This window comes from Aphis gossypii, chromosome X (assembly GCF_020184175.1).
Source record: "Aphis gossypii isolate Hap1 chromosome X, ASM2018417v2, whole genome shotgun sequence".
Classification (NCBI taxonomy): Eukaryota; Metazoa; Arthropoda; class Insecta; order Hemiptera; family Aphididae; genus Aphis; species Aphis gossypii.
Window position 1 is genome coordinate 48,597,012 of NC_065533.1, and position 25,558 is coordinate 48,622,569.

Below are 25,558 nucleotides of genomic sequence, written 5' to 3' on the forward strand. Positions count from 1 at the left end.
AAGGTGGTCGAGTTAGTAAATATAGTAATGCTCTGCTGTACAGTATAGGTCACTGTAGTGGATGTATTGAATTTGAATCTAGTGATCGGTATTTCATTGTATACAAAACAGTAAACGTGATTATGAACGGAGAAGATTTGTCAGCCTATAAGATGTTATAATATATAAAATATATTATAATTTATATTTTAAATTTGGTGGTGAAAATCTATATTGACGGGACACCGTTTTCAACATATTAATGTGTACCTATATATTAATTATTATTAATGAATATTCTAAATTTTTAATATATTGTATAATATTCATGCATAATATTATATATTGTTGTTAACAATTTATTTAAGGGTTGATATAATGTGCACAACTACAGGTTACAGAGTGTCAGAACATTTTAAACGGATGTCGTAAAGAAAATGGGATAAAATGAGCGCACATTTTACTCATTAACACCATACACCCTAATTCTATTAGTTTCAAAATAGTATCTCTCAGAGCATAGCATTATATACATATAAATTGTTCGAGCGTACGTACGGTCTATATTATTGTCACCGGCCGACCCACACTTACACACACACACATTCACGCACGACAGCCGATATTTTTATATTTATGTCATTTTAGTTATTTGTGTCGTGTGAATTATATAATGTTATGCAACGGCGCCTTATAGTCTCCCCCACCCCGTATCGTACGTTAATATTATTATAATAATTGTTTTTAGTTCTTCCTCTCCAGCGTTAACGTAACAACGCATAAATTACGTGCGCCAATCGCTGTGATTACAAACTGTTTGCAAAATTATAAGTGTAAGTACGTAAATCGCCACCCCTTTCAATAGCTTGTTATTGTGTGGGCGTGAATCGCCACTAATTTGTGATTTGTTATTCAGACAATCGTATAGTTATTATAAGGGCTGGCATATTAATGCCCTAAAAAATTTCAAAAAATGCCCTTAAAAAAATGCAAAAAGGACTTAAAACTCAAAAATGCATTTATATTTATTATAGCTTAATAAAAATTTTTTAAATAAATTGTATAATTAATTTTTTGTTATTGTGCGTTGTTACTTGTTTTGTTTTGTTGTATGTCTGTTTTCTTAATTATTCATTATAAAATAATAATTAAAAAAAATATATATTGAATATTTTAACTTGTTTTTGCTAGTACGTATCAGCCAATAGGTTATAACGGCGACAATTTATGCGGAAAGTCCTTGCTTTGATAAAATTGTTATCGACGATAATTAGTTGTCACTTGTCGTGCTATATTATTTATAAATCGTACCGTGACGCGTCGGCAGTTTGCCGAAAATATCTTGTTAATCGCAACAATTTTCGTTCATTTTATAAACAAATTGTGAAAAATGCTCTAAAAACTAAGAATATGCCCTAAAATCTTCAAAAAATGCTTTAAAAATGCATTTAAGGTTAATTTTGACAAGAAAATGTAAAATAAAAATTACTTTAAATTAATCAGCATCGCCCAAAACACATTTTATACTTACGATATAACGTTTTGAAACACTAGAAAAAAAGATGCATTTGCATTAAAATCCCAGCCCTACTTTTTATTTTATTGTAATGATGTAATATGTTGCGTGTGTGAGTTTTACCGCGCGTGTAGGTAGCAGCTGGCCAGCTGCAGTGTTCCGACAAATTTGTGAGTTGTATTAGTCTATTATTAATTATTATAATATTATATTTTTGTTGCAATTATTCAGTTGTTTGACTAAAAGGGCCGCATATTTACTATTATATTCTGTTGTGCCAGAGGGGCCATTTATAATACTATTATTATTCTTATTATTTATATTGGTTGTGCCAAACCGGCAAGTAAATTAATTATAGTTAACACACACACACTAGCACCGTGGAACTATTCAACTATAATATGATAATTGGAATGCTTACCAGTCATATAAGATCAATGTTAATAAAACCGAAATAATGTGTTAGAAAAAGATAGTAGATAGGAATGGTGTTGCTATCCTTATCTATCAGTTATCTTATTATATATAGTTCAACGACTACACTCTATCTGGTCTTGCTCGGCGACCCCGTCCACTTCCTGTTGAGTGCTATACACACATTATACACACAGAGACGCAGGTCGGTCGGTGTGTGCGTGCAGCGCACGAAGTAGTCGGTTACCGGGCGAGCGTACTTATTACTATTCGCTCCCGGCACGTACACACATTTATATTATATACATCAAATAAAATTATTATTATCATCAAATGTTACATATATTATCGGCAGCTCATCAAATAATAATTGATTTTATACTTACAGACACCATATTGAATTATTCTGTATTTATAGCTGATTATAATATGAGTATTAGTCATGATATATTATTGAAAATAATTACGAGTATATTATGCGTCTTAATGTTTCAATAAATGGCACGTCGATATTATTATCATCGTTTAAATGTTTTCAAACACAGGTATTTCACATTTGTAAACCTATTCAATAAGTTTTGTAAAGGTAATTAAGTGTAATCAGTTAAAATAATTGTAAAAACTAATAATGAATCGAATACATTATTATTTGAATAATTATAAAAATCATAAGTAAATAGATTTTGATTCTGACATACATTTAATAATAATAATATTTGTATGCGAATAGATTAAGATGAGAAATTTCTTTTATAAGCAGAACATTTTATGTTTATTATAAGTAAAAATACAACCCATGAATTTGTACGACAATACAATTATTATTAAAATACCCATCTACATGATCTTAAAAATATTTACCATATTTTAATATACAATAAGACAGTTTTTAATATTATGAGATAATTTTTACAAATAATAGTTACTCGTTTTTAAATTTATAATCTGTTAAAAATGACGAGTCAAATTACTTATACATATATTAGGGAGTATGATAATAGTTGAAAACAAATATTATTATCAAATAATAATCGCAGACGATTATTTATCAATCTTGGAACGTTTATGCAAGTGGCGATCAATTGGAGTTCGTTCGGGTTCATTATTTGTGTTCGGAAGATGGAATATGAACGTCTCGCCTTCTCGTGGACATCCTTTGTTGAACGCATAATTCAAGCAGTCTATATTTCCGTTCGACAAAGCCTCGTTAAACGTTCTGGAGTCCCAAGGACAACCGTTTTCGTGGGCGTATATTAAACAGCCCAAGTGACCGTTACGTGCGGCTTGATGACAAACGGCCTCGTCCCAGGGACAACCGTTATTGTGACAATATTGCAAACACTCCAACTGTCCAGTCCTCGCAGCCTCTTCAGTCGTTCTTTTATCCCAAGGACACCCATTTTGGCGAGCGAATTTCAAAATGTCTATGTGTCCGTAAGTTGCGGCATATCTACAGGTCGCCTCATCCCAAGGACACCCGTTTTTGTAACAATAAAACAGACAATCCAAATGTCCGTTTATCGCTGCGTGATAGGACGTTACTTCGTCCCAAGGACAATTATTCTCGTGCAAGTACTCGAGCACGGATTGATGGCCGTTGACGGCCGCTTGCATCGTGGCGACCTCGTCCCACTCGCACCCGTTTTCGTGGGCGTATTTTACGCAATCCAGGTGTCCGCCGGCCGCGGCCTGGTTGCATGTCTCGACGTCCCATTCGCACCCATTCTCATGCAAGAATCGTAGACATTCCAAGTGTCCGTCCGCCGCAGCAGCGGCGCACGTCGACTTGTTTCGCCGACTGCCTTCGTAGAACGCCACCTTCAGGCAGTTCAAGTCGCCTATGCCCGCAGCCAGGTCGCACGCTGAGTACTCATAGGGCAACGGGCTGTGCCACGGGACGCCCAAATACCGCGCCAAGTTCAAGCAGAGCTGGTGCCCGTAACTAGCGGCTTTCTCGCACACGTCCTCGATCACGTTTGCTTTGGACTTATAATCGATCAATTGCAATACTTTAGCGTACAAAGCCTTGTGCCAGTCCGGGTTTAGATCTTGTTGTTCTGGTCTGTCTCCGGTCCAGCCCAAGTCTACAAGAATGGTCTCCAACGACAACAATATTTCGACGACGGTCTCGCAACAGCTGTTAATGTTGATGTCTGGAACAAACCGCAAGATGAACCTGCATTTTTTTTCCTTGTCGGCAAAACTCTTGGACACTAATGTCCTGTTCATAAGTCTTTTGAAGTCTACTTGCGTATAGTCCAATGCAGCCATCGTACTATATTAGCTGAGTGGTACCGTCGAATAGCTGCTGCTTGCGTCTATATAGTACTGTAAATATAAGATTAAAACATATACATAATTATAATAAGCGATGTCAAAAACAAATGTATTATTTTACACATATTTTAAACCTGTTCAAGTGAATATTATGCATTAAATATATACAAAACCTATTTTATTATATTCAATAGACTAAATATAGTCTTAATTAGCATGCGACTATACACATAGTAGCTGTATATCTTTTTTTCAATGAAGTAATACGTGTCATGCCCAATATCAAATAATAATATATGATGAAGTCAAATGGATTATTATTTTCAAATTGTTAATACGTTATAAATGCTTTATTTTTAATTCAAAAAGGAAAAAAAAAATTAAATATGTATGAATATGTATATTAAATATGTATGAACAATTTTAAATGTTTACATAATGTTTAAGACTAAATTTTAAAGATTAAAAAGAAAATGTAGAAAAAAGTTATTATTTTTTGAATTAGGTAACGAGTGTAATATATTTCAAAAAAATATTGACAATTTTAGAATTCATAAAAAATAAACCACTTGAAAAATGTGTTTTCCATCACATTTAAAAGAAACTAGATAAACAAATTAGAGAATTTTAAATTTTTTTTAAAATTATAAACTAAATTTGAGTATTAAAAAATAAAAATAAATCTATTTATATTATATCTCTAGAGCAAGCAATTATAAATTATATATGCCGTGCAGTATAAAAAAATTAAAAAATGTTGAATAGAACAAAATATTTAAAATATTTCATTGGTCATATCTTTTTATTACACTTGTATTTAAATTATTATAATAAACAGTTAAGTTTCAAAAATTAATAAATTGAATAGTTTTTCAGAATAAGTATGTATTCGTTATATAATAATAAAAATTGATAATCAGTTATCCAACTTACGTAAGTAAATAGTAAAACTCATCTTACATAATAAATATCTTGATTAACTGTTTAATAAAATAAGATAAAAAAAAAATCATTTCTCATTCCAACAAGTGTAATATATAAATTATTTAATGTTTATAATCTAGAAACATTATATAAAAATTAATTATGTTTATTATTATATAAAAATATAACATCTTATAACTTAACAAATTATTTGGCATGATGTTCCATGGGCATTAATATAAGAGGATAATTTTTTATAGTAAATTATACGCGTATATAATATAGCGTAAATTAAGAATACTTATTACTCACTTTAACACTAAATAAACGTAAAAAATCAAGTTACGAACACTAATAATGTTCTTACTATCAAGGTTCATAATAAGTCGATTCACTCTAATTTTTAAACTATAGGAGCTACACGTGATTTGCTGAGCGTAAATTTACTATGTTACGTACTTGTAAGACGGATACAACACATGTGAATACGTCTTCTTAAATTATTGCGTAAAACAATATTAGGAACAAATGAACTTTACCAACGCTCTCATTATTTTTAATTTTTTTACTGGAAACAGTGGAAACTACTATTTAAGAAGTTTCCAAAGTTTGTGCTTTTACGTTTATGTGCTTAACAAATATAAAAGCATAAAAAATATGTCATTTAAAAAAAAAATTGAAAATCGTAGGGGGTCGGTAAAGTGAATTTTGGTCCAATATTAATATTGATTCTTTCCCAACATTAACTTAATTTAAAATGTATATTACAAATTTAATTTAATTCTATATATATATATTTAATTTAAAACATTCGTCAGTTGAAATATCGACAAACAAGTGAGCGTTAAAGCATATATACTAAAAGACAACTGAGAACTGAGTTGTATTGGGCATAGAGACATAAGAGGTTCGTTTAAACATCAAAAGCATATAGTCTTACCTGAATTAGTAAACAAAATAATTCAATGAATAGTTGTTAGAACACCCTCATGCTTTCATCCAAATTGCGATAGTTATTATTCAAAATTAGTACTGCGTTTCAACGATGAGCATCTTTAAAATAGTCTGAAACATATTAAAAAATAATGTATACCTGGAGTGCAAATTCGTTATCTTAAAAGATACTCCTGACTAAAATAGGTTATGTTCTTTTTTAACAGGGCGCAACTCACATGTACATAATAATTTCAGACACAAGTGTTATGCAGCGACAAGATTTTTTAATAAAAATCGTTTAATATATCGATATTTACATCAGAGCACTCAATGTAATCAGGAAAAAATTAAGTAAAAACTTGAATTTTTACACAAGACTATAAGCTATAAAATCAGATTTGCTTATTACTATGATTTAATAGACAACCGTTGACGCTTGGCATTTTTAATAAATATACTCATACAAGCATTTGTTAGACATATCATTTTTAAAAAAATTTTGCACTACCTATTTATACTATTTATAATATAGTTGAGTTTAAGTATTATTTAAAATAATTATAAATATAGTAAAGATGATAGGCAAGTTAGTAGGTTTCGCTCGGCTATGCGGTAAGAATCACTGCTATGGATGTGTTAAATTTAAATTTGAATTCAATGATATATCACTGTATACGAAAAATGATTCTGAGCGGAGACGGTTAGTTTCTACTAATTAATATTTCATGAAAGTTTTTTAGTATAAAACCTAGAATGATATGTATTTAAACCATATTATGTGTATATATTTAAAACATAAAATAGTGTAAATAGATACTTTCTTAAAATAAATTAAAAATTTGATTGCGTGTATTAAAATTCATAATAATACAATGCATGTAAAATTGTAAAATATTTACAGTGATATAAAAGTATTGTTAAAACTATATAAATCAAATCACTTTACCTTCTATAGAATTTCTAAAAACTAACATTCAAGTTGCATTATTATAAATAAAGACTGGATTTATATGCGTTTAAAATTTTAAAATATGCATTCAAATATGCACTTAATAAACTCAAATATGCAAAATAAATTTTGATTATTACAGCTATTTATTCATTGTAAAGTTATAAAACTAAAACATTTATGATTAAAAAATAAACTACCAATATCTTATACACGATACACCTATTTTATGATTGTGATGAAAAAATATACAATTTATTCGTTATTGGTAAAATGGTAAAACGATAAGAACGCTTTAAAATTAATATTTTCACCTTGGTATATTTTAGACATTATCTTGAACCTAGCAAGCCTTAATTTTTATTAAAGATTTTAGAACATTTTTTTTTTATTTAATACTCTATTTTCATTTTCCGAAAGATTATTAATAGAATTTGTAACTAGTTCAAATATTTCTAAAGCATCTATGAGTAACAAACTTCAATCTTTCTAATACTTTCGACAATTATCCAAAAAATAGTTTTAATTTAAGTTAAATAGTTAATTATAAATAATAGTCAACCTAAACGTAGATAATATTATATTTTTAAAAAAAATTAAAATATGCAAAAACATGTAAAATAAAAATTTGTAACATTATTTATTTAAGTATGATTGATAAACATCCATTTACTGCATATGATTGCTTAAAAAAAGTGAATATGCATTATATGTAAAATTCAGTCTTTAATTATAGCTACCTATTATTTTTATATTTTTTTTTTCATAATTATTCAGATAAGTACTTTTTTTCCTAATAACCTGGTAATTAAGGTAGTATTAAAGTATTAAAATTAATCAATTAACATAGAAGTTGGAAAAAGTGACTTGTCTTATTAAGGTGCTTTCAATAGTAACTATGCTATTATATGCATTTTATTTTTATGTTTTAACATGCTATATTTAATATACCTATACCAAAATCCAGAGGTGGCTTAAACATGTATTTTGTGATTCACCGAGTCACCAAAACTTTTGTGTGGTATTATATTGATAATAATAATCAAATATTTTTATAAAAAGCCATAATTAATACAGTTAAATAATCTCATTTATTTTTAAATTATGGCTATGTATGTGATATTTAAAGATATACCACACATATAATTGTATCTTGTCGATTGAATTTATAGTATTCACTGTTATAATACCTATGTAATGTTGAATTATTACAAAAGTTTTTATAAATAACGCTACCATAAAAGTAAACATAATAATTATTTGAATTTAAATAATTTAAGTGATCTAAATGAGAATAAGATAAGAATTTTCAAATGTATGCATTGCTTTTAAAGGAATATGTACTTTTTCAACTGAAACTGTTTTGAGTAATAATATGAAAATATTTTAAATTTTGTTTTATTCTAGTTGAGTATTAAGCTATTCATCATAAAAACTTTTTTTGTAATAAAATGTACAGTTGTTTAATTAACGATCATTTATAATTTATACTATTATAAAGTAATAGGTAGAAGGACCTTATGTGTAAAATATATCAATACTGTAACAACGGAGAATAAAATAATCTAAATAATGAGTAGTTCTGAAGCTATTATTATTTGTATTTGTATATTTTAAGTTAGGTTCGAGAATATGTTACACCTTCTATTTATTTATTCATTACTAATGCTTTAACTAATTCCACCATTTATTTAAATGTTATGATAAGGAACAAATAATTAATAACAGGAAAGTTACAAAAGCAGTAAAGCATTGCCATAACAAGGCTATAGAAATAGGTGACACTTTGTATAGTTACACATACAGCAATACATCATATTATGTATTTATATTATTTTTATTTTTATATTGTATGTCGCAAAGTATGAAATATTTTAGTAGTGTGTTCGCCCTTTGAGTTAAACAAAGGTTGAGAAATATTGTTCTATAGTCAAATAGATTTAATAGATGTTATAAGTTTACAGAGTCATAAATACCTATTACTATGTTGTGAGTCGTCCCCCAAATTAATTTTTGCCAATCAAATTTCTTTCGAAGACTTTTTTGAACCCTACCATATAAACTCAACCACATAATTTTTTTAACATTTAATACAATAAAATACTCTCAATCCAGTATCTCTTTAACTGAATTAGTTGGAATAATTTCTTGTTAAATTTAAAATATAATTAAAAAAATAGGTATAAAAAATGTTCAAAACAGTATTTAAATACTTTTACCTACTGGAATACTATACATTATCATTAATTAATTGGTTAAATGTGACAATTAGTTAATTAGCAACAGTTAATAATCAAACATATTAGTCAAGAATACATTCAATATCTATTATGAAGACCTTAAAGTATAAATACTAGCAGTGGAGGCGTGAACATTTTTCATTTGTGAGACCAAAAATAATTTTAGGGACCACCCACTTCCAAAATTGTTGGAAAAAATTCTTAATATTAAAAATTTAGTACTTAAATTTACATATTGTGGACTATCATGGCATCGGGTCACCTATTCATCCACAAACAACAAAGAGACCAGGGTCTCGTAGAATCCTTGATGCGCCGGCCACTGAATACTAGTATTAATACATAACCATTAGATTATATTCAACCGCTAACAGTTATATTAAATCTAAGTAAGTACTAAAAATATAAATATACAATAGTAGGGATGGGAAGATATTCAATATCATTTTGGGGTCTAAGGTGAGTTTTTTAATGTGTTGCTTTTGAATTGTCCAATTCAACAGGATACTTATAAAAGAAGGAATATTATTTATAATATAATATTTTAAATAATGTGTTAATAATAACTTAATTAATTTTACAAGATTCCATAATCTTTAACGCATGCATTCATTAGGTATTTTGAGTTTTAAATACTCTAGATCGACTACAATAATATGACGTCATGGTATTATCCATATTGATTTTTGAACCTTTGCGTTTAAATGTTAAATAATACAGTTAATTTAATCGAAATAAATCAGTTTTTAAACTTTTATTATGTATCAAATTAGTAGGTATTGGTAGATAATCCGGGCTTACCTAGGAGTGCGCTATATTCAATGAAAACCATTTGTAATACTCCGTTCGAAAAAACGTTTTTCATTCTCAATTATCTGTATAAGTAAAAATACTTACTTTAAATATAATAAAATAAAAAACGTTCACTATCTAGTAACTATCTATTGTTTAAATAAATTAGTATGAGCTCGTCATTAACCAACTGCCGTCTGACGCAAGCGCCAAGCACACCGGTGTGATACTATGCTCAACGGCGCTTGAGTTGACGCACGTTTTACCTGTATTTAACTGTGTCGTGTGCGGAATTTAAATTGTGAACGCGAATACGCGAACCAGGATCGCACTAGTCGCTATTCGTTTGACGTTACCTCCGGTATCGACGGCTTTCACCATTACGACTACAAGTTCACAACCGTACGTACTATCAGTTGTTGCGTACATTACAATCTATTGAGATATATACGCTTCAAACGTTTTAATATAATATTCGATATTATATTTTTTCTTCGACATCCACCAAAATTACGGTAAGTACTCATTACTCAAATTACACGTATGGACCGTATAGTTGTTTAATATTCTGCTCTTATTCATCAAATTATGTGTAAGACAATATATTCGACTTGTTCCGGTTGTATACTAAGTACAATTAGTTCATGTAGAAAATACTAATAAAACTATTAAACACCTATAATCTATATATAATTACATTGTTATCTTAACAGGATGTCATGAGCGACCGCAAGAAATACGATTTCGATCCAGACAAGGACATTTTTATAAATGGTTATGAATGCGGGCTCAGACCAGAGCGAATACTTGCGATTGTTCAAATGCGAGGATTAAGTTATTGTTTAATGAAGTGGAATGAAACCGAGGACGCATCATATGTCACATTCAATTTTGCAAGAGATAAATTTCCAGTGACCGTGATAATGTTTTATGAACAACTTGTTCGTCAGGATTTAAGAGAATAAATAGTAAATATAATTTCATTTTTTATTTCGTGGAGCCATTAATATGCTAAAAAAAAATCCATGTTTTGAAAAAATAAAGTTTGATTTCAAAAACAAAAATGTTGTACGAAAATATTATCCAATATCCTGCTTGGCTACTTCAATTCTGAGAAACCATTCAATATCAAAAATCTTATACCTACCTCATTACATGTAACACCAGTCACATGGTGAATAAAATAGTTATTATTGCTAATGTTAATTTCTATTCTAAAATCAATCGTAAAAGTTTCAATTGTGTTATAATGAATGATTTGTTAATGATTAAAAATTATCAAATAGTCATATCATGAATGATTTAATATTATAAATGTGTTCATTAAATAAAATTAAATAAAGTTTTGAACTTAATGATTTCTTAAGACCAACCAACCACGCCTAATACGGTAGTGGAAGACTATGCAGATGATAAACTTATCATATCTACAAATGAAAGCTCTATTGTCGCATTGAATACCCTTCAAATTTTCCTCTCCCTTATGAAAGAGTAGTATAATAAATGAAGGATAAAGGTCAATTAAGATATATTAAATTACAACACCTTCACTCTTAAGCATGGGCAATGTCCACCTGTTAATTTTCATGGTACTAAAATTTCAATAACTATGATTATAAAATATCATGGATTAATCCTAGATCAACGACTCATTTGTGCCTAACATACCACACATAATTAAACTTGCAACTTTGTATGCTTAAAACTTAACATGTTAACAACCGGCATACAAACCTTAGTATAAGAATACTTATGTGCAGGTCCCTCAAGAAATCCATTTTGACTTATGGATATCATCTTTGGGGAAATGCTAAAAAATCAAATATAAATAGAATTCAGGCTTTTCAAAATATTGCACTAAGTAAAAATAACTAACTTCTTCCCCCCATATATATCAAATCAAACCCTTCATACCAATTTAAAAATTTAAGCCTTCTTAAAAAATGTTATTACTGGTAATTCGTCAGGGTGTTTAAAGCGCACTTGCCGTAGAGATTTTCTAACTTAATCTGAACAAAGAAAGAGGAAAAAAAAGGTAAAATAACTAAATAAAAACCACAGAAAAAAAATCTTCAAATGATAGTGTCATCACTGGGTGGCTTCTTTTTTCAAGTCTTATTTATGTTACTGATTATGTTGCAGATACTCTTATTGTTTAATAAGGCACAGATAGTGTGTATATCAATAAAGGAAAAAAATGATGTATTAAGAAACACAAAATTATGGTATGAAATAGTTTTTATTTACTACAAACTTTGGACATTTAAATTGTTGTATTATTTAAATTTTATTTGCAAGTGATTTTTATATTTATACTATTATTTATTATTGTCATAAACATTTTTATTAAATGTGTGATCAAAATAATATTATCAAAATTATCATTCAAATTTTATATTATTTTATTATTGTTCATTATTATTTTCGACTGATAAGGTGTATTTAACAGTTAGATATTATTGCTTTGAGGATTTTTTTTTCTGTGGATTGTTTTTCCGATTATGGTCGACATTGTCTACAGCATTAGCTACTTGTTCAAAGGCCATCACGATCACAAAAGTACATTCTGTTACATATTATACTTCAATCTATTGTGTTTAAACAGTTTAGACGTTTTAATATAATAATTGATATAATAATCATAATAAAATATAATAATTATGATTTTTCTAAGTAATAATAGATACTGCAATAAACAACCATTAATGAACCTCATAATTTCACATTGCTAGGTTATGTGTTATGGTGACATACCATTAAAATATTTCATACTTTGCTACACATCACACATCCACAATAAAAAAAATAAGAATAATTTTAATAGGTACCAGGTATCTATTATACCTAGTACCTAATAATATTTAATTTTAATTATTAAAAACAAATATGTCGATAGTAGATATTTATTTGAAAATGTTATAAAAATTATATCAAATACCTATTAGTTTTTGAAAATCATGTTAAAAATATTGAGTTTTTTTTATCATTAAATACACTTCATGATACACTAGTTGAGAAATACTACTATAGAGTATAATATTAAATTTTAGAGACCTATCTATTCAATTTTAATCAATTAATACCTATTCTACTAAATACAATGGTTTTACACAAAAGTAACTAATATTTTTTTCACAGATTTTTAACAGTATCTTACAAAATATAATAGTGCAACTGAAATAAAATTGGTTTCAAAACCAATTCCAGTAAATAAGACTGGAGAAAAAAAGTAAGATTCTATTTAAAACTGTAAATATTTTATCACTTTTTTTGAAATTAATTAGATTGCTAAGTAAAGTTACCGACTTAAGCTTCATAAAATATTAGCAAAAAATCGATTTACGTTGATTAAACATTTCTAAATAATTAATGTGATTTAAATTGATTTTTTATGTTATCAATTAGGTAATACTTTAAAGTCAAAAATTATAAAATTGGAATTGGATAGTTTTAAAACAAATGTTAATAGTTAAAATACAAACAAATTTTTTAAATCAGTATTACTTGTAAAAAGTTTCTGGTTTTTGGTTTAAACCAAATTAATTTGTGTTCATTTTTTAGTATTTTTTTTTTTATATAAAATAATGTATTGTCATCTTATATAAAAAAAAGACATTATTTCAGTCTCCAATTAATTTTACCATTAAATTTTGGTTATAAGTTTATTTTTGTTTTTACATCCTTTTTGTTATGGGTAAATTTTTTTGAAGTGTTTTCATAAATGATCTAAAACATTTTCCTCTTTCTAAGGGTTTCAAAATTTTTCTTTTCGTAATCTCTTAAATAATAAAATAGTTTTATTTTCTTAAGCATCAACAATATTTTGTATAATAAAACCTTTTATAGGGCAATGGTATTTAATTTCCCACCAAACAAATTAAAATCTTAAAGGTTCTGTTTCAAGAAATCATCTATAAAACGCTCCAAAGCAAATGTCAATATATCAATAAACACAGAAAATTGTATATTATATATATTTTTTTATTACTATTATTTCTCTATTTAGTTATTTACTACACAGTTTTAAATATTAATAATTTGAAAACATTTTTAATTTTGTTTTATTTTAGTTATAAAGTAACTTATTCATCATAAGAACTTTTTTTTGCAATAAAATACCTCAATGTACAGTTGTATAATTAACAATCATTTATAATTTATACTATTATAAAGTAATAGGTAGAAGGACCTTATGTATAAAATATATCAATACTGTAACAACGATGAATAAAATAATCTAAATAATGAGTAGTTCTGAAGCTATTATTATTTGTATTTGTTATAAGTTAGGTTCGAGAATATGTTACACCTTCCATTTATTTAATGCAAAGTCATACTATAATAAAATTACCAAATGGAATATTATTTATTTTTTCATCACTGATGCTTTAAATAATTCTACCATTTTATTTACATGATATTATAAGGAATGAATTCTTAACAACAGGAAAGTCATTAAAGCAGTAAAACATCGTCATAACAAACCTACAGAAATAGACATAACCCTGTATTGTAACATCTAGCATAATGTATGTCATTGCATACTTTAATAATATTAATTGTAAACATACATTTCATTAATTAAGTAGCTTTTTTTAAATTAAAACATATGAGTATTAATACAATTACCTAATATACATTAGATATTTTAATTTTAAATGCATCAATGCTTTCTACTATATTTATTATCATCTTAAATTGATACACTATATCAGAGTTACCTACCTATGTATCTACATGAAATAAACATTGAATCGTCTAACCTTTTTTCAACAGTCAGCATAGTATATTTCTTAAGAGCTTTGAATGTGTCTTTATAAATAATTAGGTATATAATATAATACCTATAACTTAATAATATTATGTTATGTACCTATTATATTAGCTTATTATGAAATAAAAAATATACTTTCTGGTTGGACAAAATAATATTAGATTTTCATATTATTACCTAAATAAATAAATAAATAAATAAATCGTTGCTGCTAAAACATTTCATTATTTTTATCAATTGAAAACAATATTGTGTCAGTAGGAATATTAAAAAAGCGGATAAATTGGTACCGCTCTGCTGTCGGTACATTAGGTGCCGTATGGATCATTATTATATATTATAGGAGTGTTAAATTTGAATCCAATGATAGTTATCATTGTATACGAAAAACGATTCTGAACGAAGATGATTTGTCAGCCTAGGATATAATTTCTAGTGGTTGGTGAAAAAGGTGGTTTATGTTTTAATGGGCTGAATACAACAAAATTTAAGTTCTTTTATAATAATTGTAAGCTAAACTTATGAAACTTATAAAAACCTTGTATGAAATTTTCAACTCTTAGCTACTTATACAAAAATTTTTATGAAATATACCTACAAAATAATTTGCAAGTATTCATAGTTTTGACGAATTTTTGTCAATATTTGAACTTCAAATGCTAATAAAAAAAAATTGTGCCTATGTATTCTTATAATTTTTTAATCACTATAATAATAACTTATGAGGAACTTTGCATTAAATTTTCAAGTATTTTGATGGGGCCAAAAAGATTTTATCGACACATAAAAAAACAATTTTCAGAAAAATTGAAAATTTCAGTTGTCTATAAATAGCTCAAAAAAACTCAAAATATTTTGAAAATTAAATCATGTAAAGAAAATGCCAATCTAAATAATTAGTAAAATTTTTAAGTATCTATGACTTATACTTTTTGAATAATAACAAATATTTAAAATCGTTTGAGGCTAAACCGTTATTTAACGTGGTTTTGTAAAAATTTAAAATTCAAACACTCATAATATTTTTTTGTCTGAATCCGGTAGAGTTTTTTTACAGATATTTGAAGACAAATTTATGTACCAAATTTTCAAATCTTAGTTATAAAAGAAAAAATTTTTACGATTTTCCAACCACAAAATTATTTGCAAATTTTCGCAATTTTGACATATTTCGTATAAATTCGAACTTTAAACACTTATAAAAAAAATTGTAACTAAAGATTTCGGATTTTTTTTTATCACTTTAAGAACAACTTATAAGAAACCTTGTATTAAATTTTTAAGATTTTCTGGTCAGCCAAAAAATTTTTATCGTTATTTAAAAAAAAAATACTTAGAAAAATTGAAAATTTCAATTGTTTATAAATAGTTCAAAATAAATCAAAATTCTTTGAAAATTCAACTATATACGGATACCACTGAAATTAACATATTTTGGTGAAAATTTCAAGTATTTTCAGTGATTAGTTTTTGAATTACAACCATAAAAAAAAATCGATTTGGTCGAAAACTGGTTTTGCGTAAAAATTGCCGTTTTTCCGTCATTTTTTTTTTGTTTTTCTCGATTTTTTTGAAAACTGTTGGAAAATGTTAACTTTTTACCTCTATAATGCACCAAGGATATTCACTTTTACATCGGAAACCACCCCCATAGTTTGAAATTGGAGCATTATTTTGACTAGTCATGCTGTACACAGACACAAAAAAAAAAAAAAAACACATCATTGTAAAATCAATACATTCTTCACTTCGTTCAGAATCTAAAATTAATTTCATTGTGATTATTAAAGTGGTGAAAAATGAATTCTTATTCAAGTTCTGTGACTAGTCGTAAAGAGACTATACGATTTGACGATAGCGTACTTAAAAAAAACGCTCGAATAATGAAATCTTGGCGGTGGTAAACCAAGAGCTGACCATAATTTAGTTAATCCGACATCATATCCCGTGCGATACCTAATTTTTTCACCACTACACAACAGTGCTCAGAAAAACGATGGTTCTTCCGAATGCAGCTCCAGAGGCGACGGCGACGACAGAGAGACGTGCTACGTCAGTCTGTTCCAAGTGTGCATGAGCTATATGTTTCCCAGAGCGTTTCCTTTGCCGTCCACCGAGTATCGGTTCAGGGTCAAGAGCGACCGTTTGCTTTCGGACCCTACAAATAAGATCATCGGAAAAATATTGACGCCGGTGGACAAGTGCTCGAAAATACCGAAAGGAGTCTTTTTCCTAACCCCCTCGGAAGACGGCGTGATTAAAATATATTGTCCCGGTGCCAAAATTCGAAGAAAGCGTTCGAAGTGTCGAAATAATAAATAAATATTATGATAAATAGTATTACAAAATATAGATGTGCGATTTACTGTAGCATTATTATAATTGATATTATACCGTAGGTATATAAGTTTAATAGCAGGTGCACGTTAATAATATATATTCGCATAATATGTATGACATTATAGTCAATTGAAATTGCATCTATACCTTAAGGTACAGTTAGTTGAACACCTAGATAGAGACTAAGACTGCATTTATTGATTTACTTGAATTTACGAACACAAATTACGTACTTAAAAAAAATACGAGTCCCTAAGAATGAAGAACGTCCATTTCAACTTTGACGGATATTGTAAGCTATAATATTCAGAAATTTTAATTTGTGAAAATGAACGATTACATTTTATTGTATATAAGCTGTTGAATATTAGGTCATTTGCGAACACGCTTACACACAATAGATAGTAGCTATATATCGTTCGTTGTGTAAGTACTGCAGATAAAATATACACCTGAAATATGTTGTGTTATTCGTATTTTGTAAAAATGGATTGTATGAATACGTTTACTTGTTTTTACAGAAATCATTTAATTCACTGCACATGGTATCATACTGATAACTAAAAAACTATCACAACAAAACCATCTTTTAAATTCCTATAATATAATGACTTGTTTAGGTGTGTACAACTTTTACGAATTATTATATTATATTATTATTATATTGTTCATTGCGTGGTTAGTTAGAATCTCACCTGACTGCTTTTTGGGAGCAATAAATATTGATTATATTATCTATTAAAAACAAATTTCGTTATGACAGATAAGTAGGTACCTACACAATGACACACTATATGTGAATTATAAGTTCTCAATTGTGCACCTTTGTGTGTAATTATGGCTTTCGTAATTTAATTATAAACTATCGTTTATTTTAAGTAAAATCAATAATGTTATATGTAATTAAAAGCTGTCTTTCATTTTTATTAATTTATTGACGATTCGAAAGATGAACAAATAAAACAAAACAAAATGTAAGAATATGCGCTGTATGACACATTCGTGGTCAGGTAATGATATACATACAGAGGTTTAGTAAATTATACGTTTTAAAATATGAACAAAATTTTACATTTTTACGGAAAAACAAACTAGCAAGTAAGTAACGCAGTTCAGTTTTTTACAATATCGTCAAGATAATAATAATAATATAATTTGTCAAAAATGTCGGAAAGTATACTAAAGTCGCGTTTTGTTATACAGTATAACCAATAATAAGTGTCTATAGTATATTTCATCTTTGAGTAGGTCAAATGTATGGGTTAATTTGAATTCAATATTAAATAATACTTATATTGTATAAAACACTGTTAAACAAATATTATATGTTTTGTGAGAAAACGATCTTGAGCTAAACTCAGATATTCAGTACCTATGTCCTATACTATTTTTGAACAACAAAATAACTAAAATCGTTGTAACTATATTCTTTGTTCGAATAGATATCCACCTGAATTCTAATATGTTTGTCATTATTTTTTTTCATTGAATAATAAGTTTTCGAGTTATAATTTGATAAAATATAACATAATACAATCATGATTATAATGCTTGTCTAGGTACATAATATTATCATAAGCATTTTGCTATATTAACTTTTCGTGGAATAGTAATAATTTTTTCGTTTTCAATTTTTATTCTTATATACAATATTTTAATAAATGGACGAAACAAAAAAAGGAAAACCCACAAAAATAAATATATTATGTATTAAAAATAATTTACTATTAAAATAATATTTTGTGACTATTGTCGAATATTATGAAATATCTTGTGATGCCTAACGTATGATAACTTCAAAGCGAAAATCTGCGTCTAAGAAATAATAGTTAGGCTTCCATATAAGTATATAGTTTAGGCGATAATAATGATATGTAAATCGTACATCGAATAATAAGAACATAAATTACCGTTCTAATAAATATTTTATGAAGGAAGTAAACAAAGAAAGACATTATGTAATTTGATTAAATTAATATTAAGATTTCACGTTGTCTATTCTTTCAAATAAATAGTCTTATTAGTAATTTAAGGATCCGCGGAAATACTTACAAGTATTATTTATAGTAATATTGTAACTTGAATATTGAAATCGCTTTCAGTTAACTAACTACCCACTAACTACAGTTTCGATATTTAATAGTATTTACCTATTTTACCCAAATGGAATCAATCGTGTAAAAAATGATTTAATTGCTTTTCGCGTTTATGTTTGATTGAGTAAAGAAAATAATAATTTAGTTAACATTGGAATGTATAAAGCTTATACTTTTTGAATTACACTAATAACAGCTAAGATCGTTTGAAAATAAATCATTATATTGCGTAACGATACTTGTCTATGTGAAATGGATCGAAATGTGTACTGGCGAAGTAGCTAAGTTATTGGTACGACAAGAAAAGTACTCTTGTATTAAATATTAATACCTACATAGATATATTTTTAATAATTATAATAATAAGTTACAATGAACTATATGTAAGATGTCTATATAACTATTTAGGCTTGTATTAAATAGATAGCTGTATAGCTGTAGGGCTTTAATATGTGTAATTACTAATTATATTATTCTAATTTTATTATTGAGTTTATTATACAGTATTAATTTGCGCCGTGCTATGTATAATGCATTCAAACAAAATAGTATTTAGTGTATTTAGATACCTAAGACATAATAGGTATGAGTCTGTTAGAAAAATCTATCGGCGGATGACGTGCATAAAACGAGCAGTGGACCGTGATCGAATTATCAGTATTATTATAATTTATAATTACAATATAAAAAAAAGTTTTAATTTGTGCTATTCATTGAATATTGTTCACTATGTTTAAAAAAAAAAAAAATGTTTGCGTACAATTTACCTGTGGTTGACGCATAAATACCTATAAAATAGGATTTGTATTTAACATATCAGTAAATCGTAAATGTTACAATTTATAGCCATTAGCACAAATTTAATAATCATTTTAATTTTTAATAAAAACAGAAATCATTATAGGAGTAAGTATGTTATGTCCAATTAATAGTCAGTTGTATATGAAGTATAGTGCCTATTATAGAATACATTAAATGCGTGGGTGGCAATGACCCACTGGTCACGAGCCACCGGTTTCCGTCTATCCTTATCTCAAAGACTATAGATAAATTGATCGGTTGTTAAGTAGTTTTTACTTTTCAATTTGTTTAAAATAAACCCAAATTTCAAATAAAAATTCAAGTTAACACAACAAACCAACTCGTATTTTTAGATAAAAACAATCAAGACTATTTATTTTGGATAACCCAAATTTAAATCTTGATTCTTTTTTTTCCAATAAAATGCCATATAAATTACTGTTTTAAAATATTACATTACAATATTCACAATTCATATTATTATACGAGTACATATTCATCATGACGGTGACCTAACTAAAAGTAAGGCGCATTTTTTTTTATCAAATTTAATTTATTAAATTATTAATTATTTTTAATTAGAACTGATCGTCGTATGGATTTATCAACCAGTAATTATTCAAATCGATTAAGTCTATAATATGAATAATTATAATTAGAACATATACATTTTTATCTACAGTGACCACCAACGTGTAGGATTGGAATGCTACCTATTTAAGACATTATTATATTCACTTTCAACAATTATCATAATCGAATTGGTTCAATGTTCTGACTCGTGTAGACGTATAATACAGCAAAATTTAACGTATTGATGAAAGTCAAACGTCATAATATTTTATCAATATGAATTCTATTTTATTAAACCAACTGCGCTTTCGGAATAATATTGAGTTCTATCGTAATTTTTCGACACATAATATGTAAAAACTTGTCGTCCGCACAGTTTAAATATTTATGAAAAAATAGTTATGAAACACAAAAGAAAAAAAATTTGAAATTGGTTAAGCTGTGTTGTTTATGTAATTTTATCGTCGTATAGACATCACATATTATCATATTATATACACACAGTTTCCGGTATCTACACTTTTATCGTATAGGTATATCATTGTGTATAATATAATATATTTATTTTGTTTTCTAACGTTCTTTCATAATATTTATAATATTTATTTCAGCTGCAACCAGAGATTTCGAGTTGCATTGATCGTACATATATATAATACAATACAATAATTAATATTATTACATTATAATGCCTACTACGCTGTTTTTATGGGCGCGTAGTACGTTCGGGCGATGCCTCAATACTCGCCATCGTCCGTTGTAAACAAATTTTAAAACGAAACACGTTTTTGAACCAAAACAAGTATTTATTCATTATTGTGAGTGCATTATTATTACGACTATAGTTTACTATTATATTATATATACATACGATACGTATACTCGATACATGTGTTAGTCACATAATAGTCTGTTGCAGCTGCCCGAAAATCGAAAACGACCCTCATCCCTCGTGATAGATGACTATATTATATTATATAGCTCTATATACTCTTTACCAATGACAAGGTCTGACAATTCAATTCAATCGGCTGGTTTCTATAGACACTTTGTTCGTGGAAAAAAAACACGTGAGTCAAATATTTAAATCTTATATCGGAAGGTGTCTATTTATTACGGTTCACAAAAGCCAAACGAATTACAATAATAATAGTAACGTAAATATAATAACGCAAGACATATGTTTTTTATGAGGTATACTATTATCAAATATCAAATATATAAAAACTAAGCTGTGTAACATATGTGGACGGACCAATACATATAATAACTCGGCCGCGGATCACCTATACGTATCATTCGGTGCATACTAAGTGCGAATCGTACCTGAGCGAGCAAAAAAATACTAATAATCGATTATGCTTTTGGAAAAAGTTAAATTTATCAATCGAATCCGTCTATATTTTTTTATTTTTGTAGATATGTGAGTATAAAATATACTAAACATAGTATATATATAATAACATTGAGTTTCTACAATTCTGTATGAAATATAAATATTTATTAAAACTGTTAAGCTGTTATACCATTAGTTGTTAAAGAAAAAAATTATTTGAGAACAAATTCATCAAAATTATAAACAAAATACATTTCATTATTTGAATAAGCACATCAAACTGTATCTATCGCTCAAGTTTTTACTGATATAAGAAATATCGCGTGTATTTATTTATTAATTTTTTTTAAATAATTGAATAATATAATATATATTTCATAAATTTGTGAAATTAAATAAACAGTCTTAATCTAATCTAAAATGGAATGGAACTTTTTTTTTCAGGATTTAGCTGAATTCGGTTAATCAGAATTATTTATCTCATTTTAGACGTTTATATGACTCAATATTAGTAAATATACTTACTACTTAAAAAAAAACCACGGATTCAAATACGTTTCAAAAGATTTTATCGGCTCACGTCCATCCGTACATATTACTTTTTATCGTAAACCCGTCCCGACAATAAAGGCAGGTAATAAAAAATCGTATTGTAAACTCTGGTCCGATTGTCTCTGTCAATAGAAATAATCCTGCGACCTGTAATGGCGCCTAACCCACGCCCTAGTGTCTCGTGATAGCCCGTCACAGTTAAGTCGGTTGGGTCGGTATAAGCATTATATTTATATTGAAAACTACATGCTATCTCAACATGGAATTTAAGTTTAAAATGTCTAAAGACTTAATGTCGTGGCCGTTGTTAATATTGTCTCATACATTTTTCTTCTTTCATGCTACAGATAGACATCGAAATAGTTTGTGTAACCATTTCTGGCTACAGTGTACCAACAAGGGTTTATCGTTGCACTTAATCATTATATTATAGCGATCAATTGTTTAAAAAAAGAAATAAAATGTGGTTTATGTTCAAAGACTTTTTTGACGAAGGTTAGATTCAAGTCGGCTAATGGCTAGACAGATATATTTTATACGATACCAGTTTTAACGACATTGGCGCCACCACGATCAGATTTACAGGTAGCAAATAATGCGTACCTACATGGTAAAAAGTAATATCTACCTACTTATATTTTTTAAAAACAATATTACAATGTTCAGAATTTCAGATTCTTTTTTGATAATAATTTCGGCTAAATTATAATCGATTATTATTATTTTACTAAAAAATAAATCATAATATTTGTTTTGAATACTTTCACTTGTTTTCAAATATATTTTTGTATAATATATATATATATTATATTATCATAGGCGCAACTAGGGTCAATTTTGGGGGGGGGGCTAGAATAAATGCCACGCGTGTATATTTTGTTTATGGAATGACATTGATAATATCTGAAATAATAATAATATTTGAAGGGGATAGCCAAATATGGGGGGAGACTAAGACCCCCCAAGTCCCCACCTAATTGCGCTTATTGATATTTTTTATACTATTATGTTCATTTAATACATTACTTATACTGTAATATATATTATTATGGAGTGCAATTAACCTGGGCCAAAGCGGTCAAGCCATAATTGTTACGTATAGCATAACTATTAACTACCTACTAATTTATTGTGGATCGGCAACAAATCAAAACATTTAGATACAACGATTTGATGATAAACCGAGTCAATCATTATAATCATTACATCAAAATCTAGTAATGTTTATGAATATAAAAGCGTATGTTGTTTGTAACGAAAACATATTTATTTTGTTAAAAAATTCGTATCTTGTAAACGTTAAGCTAAAAAAAAAAAATATATATAAGTAGGTATATTTTCGAAAACGTTTATAGTTTTTTGTTTTTTAAATAACGGCGAGTGTTCTTTAAAAATAAACAATCGCCCTGTATAGGTAAATGTATTTATCTCTCTTCTGTAAAACGTATTCTATGGAACATAATACCTATTATATTGCGGGAAGTGGTAGGTATATAATACTACAGTATTAGGTCTGTAGCCTATTATTGATCTTGTGTAGGTATTACGTATTCAGTTATTCGGATTATTTCGTGGTAGGTAAGTATATATATAGGTATTTTTGGTTTGTTACAGAACCACACAAAATCGACCAAGAAAAACAATGTCAATATGCTAAAAAAAAATAACCTTGTATAACTAAATACATCTATATATGAATATATCATGGACTTGTACCTATACGTTGTGTCTATTATTTATGGTACAGATGGTACGGTGAGTATTATCGCGTGAATTACTACTGGTGTAATATTATTCATGTAGGTATAATAGGTCCATATTATACATAATATTGTGTTGTATAGCTGCACTGTTTAGGTATCTATTCATATACACCTATATACTTTTTCGACCTCTGAACGAGCGCCGTACAATAATGTAATAAATTATATTGTTCAATGTGTTTTTGAATCTCATAAACATACATATATAGTGTGCGAGGCGTGTTGAATAAGTAACAATACGCTTCACTTACAAAATCATGTACTATTATAAAGTTAATGGGTACAAATTTTTAACTTTGACGAGAAAATATTATTCATTATTACGTATTTATATATATATATTTATGTACTTTAAATACGTGTTGTAATTTATTAGGAAAAAACATAGAATTTGATGATGGTAAAAATAGAAAAAAAATGTTTATTTTAATGTCGTTATTATTACGATTTCAAAAATCATAATATATTTCATTGTAATGATTTGGTGAATATTGTTAACCGTTAAAACATATCTGACAGGATCGGAAAAATGAACTAAAAAATGTGGGAACTCGCTCTAAAAACAATGCATTGATCCCATTATTAGCTATTGACTATTGTAGTGAGTTATAGAGCTTAAGTCATTTAGCATATCCTGCAAAGTTATCTAACTTGACTAAGGTGGCCATACCTCGCAATTATACAATTAATATTATCGTGAGCTGTTCGAGGGTGACTGGTGAATATTAGAGAGAATCGTTTGGCAACTGATTAAAAAATTATGTCGACGTAATTAGGTTTGAAAACGTGCCAACCACTTCGCATGGACTTCGAATTAAATTAAATATAGTTGCAATAGTCCCAATTTCTTGATCACGAGACGTGTGTGGTAATGTACCATTACAAGTAGAACATGGATCAAACAGAGCCTAAAGATTGTTTTATGTTATCTATCTATGTAGGTATAATATTATTTTATAAAGAAACATAACAGAATTTGTCGTATCTATTGAATTATTTTTTATTCAAAATATAGGTACACCAATACAAGCATATACCTTTAAGGCTTAAAATAATTGTGTACAAAACTATTGAAAAAAATTTCTATTTTAACTTTCAAAAAGCTGACTGAAAATACCTTTTCATAAATCAACTAAACTATTTAAGTTTATGAGTTCATCAAAAAATCTACTAACTAGTTTTAACGTTATATATAGATAGCTAAAGGCCACTTAAGGAAATCTCGTACCTACCTACACTTACAAACATAATAATAATATAATATAGTACCTATATGATACACGCAATACGGACGCA

The 25,558-nt window shown here is 27.7% G+C and overlaps 1 protein-coding gene and 1 long non-coding RNA gene across 9 annotated transcripts in view; one reads left to right on the top strand and one right to left on the bottom strand.

Moving 5' to 3' along the window:
- Positions 1 to 2,639: 2,639 nt before the first annotated feature.
- The window catches only part of LOC114130531 (uncharacterized), a 40,354-nt gene continuing 17,435 nt past the window's right edge, over positions 2,640 to 25,558 (bottom strand). For 5 of the 7 annotated variants that reach the window (XM_050206256.1, XM_050206260.1, XM_050206257.1 and 2 more), the window contains 2 exons: positions 6,051 to 6,175; positions 2,640 to 4,237 (listed from right to left, as the gene is read on the bottom strand). In XM_050206256.1, coding sequence (XP_050062213.1) covers positions 2,951 to 4,180 — 1,230 coding nt within the window. In that variant the 5' untranslated portion in view covers positions 4,181 to 4,237; positions 6,051 to 6,175 and the 3' untranslated portion in view covers positions 2,640 to 2,950. Of the gene's footprint in view, positions 4,238 to 6,050; positions 6,176 to 10,036; positions 10,111 to 10,293; positions 10,400 to 25,558 lie in introns of those variants that run through there. The other 2 variants (XM_050206259.1, XM_050206255.1) reach the window with 2 other exon arrangements.
- Positions 10,403 to 14,025, top strand: LOC126551884 (uncharacterized). Of its 2 annotated transcripts, XR_007605768.1 has the most exons (5): positions 10,403 to 10,542; positions 10,741 to 10,995; positions 12,170 to 12,252; positions 13,166 to 13,256; positions 13,874 to 14,025. It is a non-coding gene; the product is annotated as an uncharacterized LOC126551884 (long non-coding RNA). The 2 variants fall into 2 exon arrangements; XR_007605767.1 differs by lacking the exons at positions 12,170 to 12,252; positions 13,166 to 13,256; positions 13,874 to 14,025 and having other exon boundaries at positions 10,404 to 10,542; positions 10,741 to 11,091.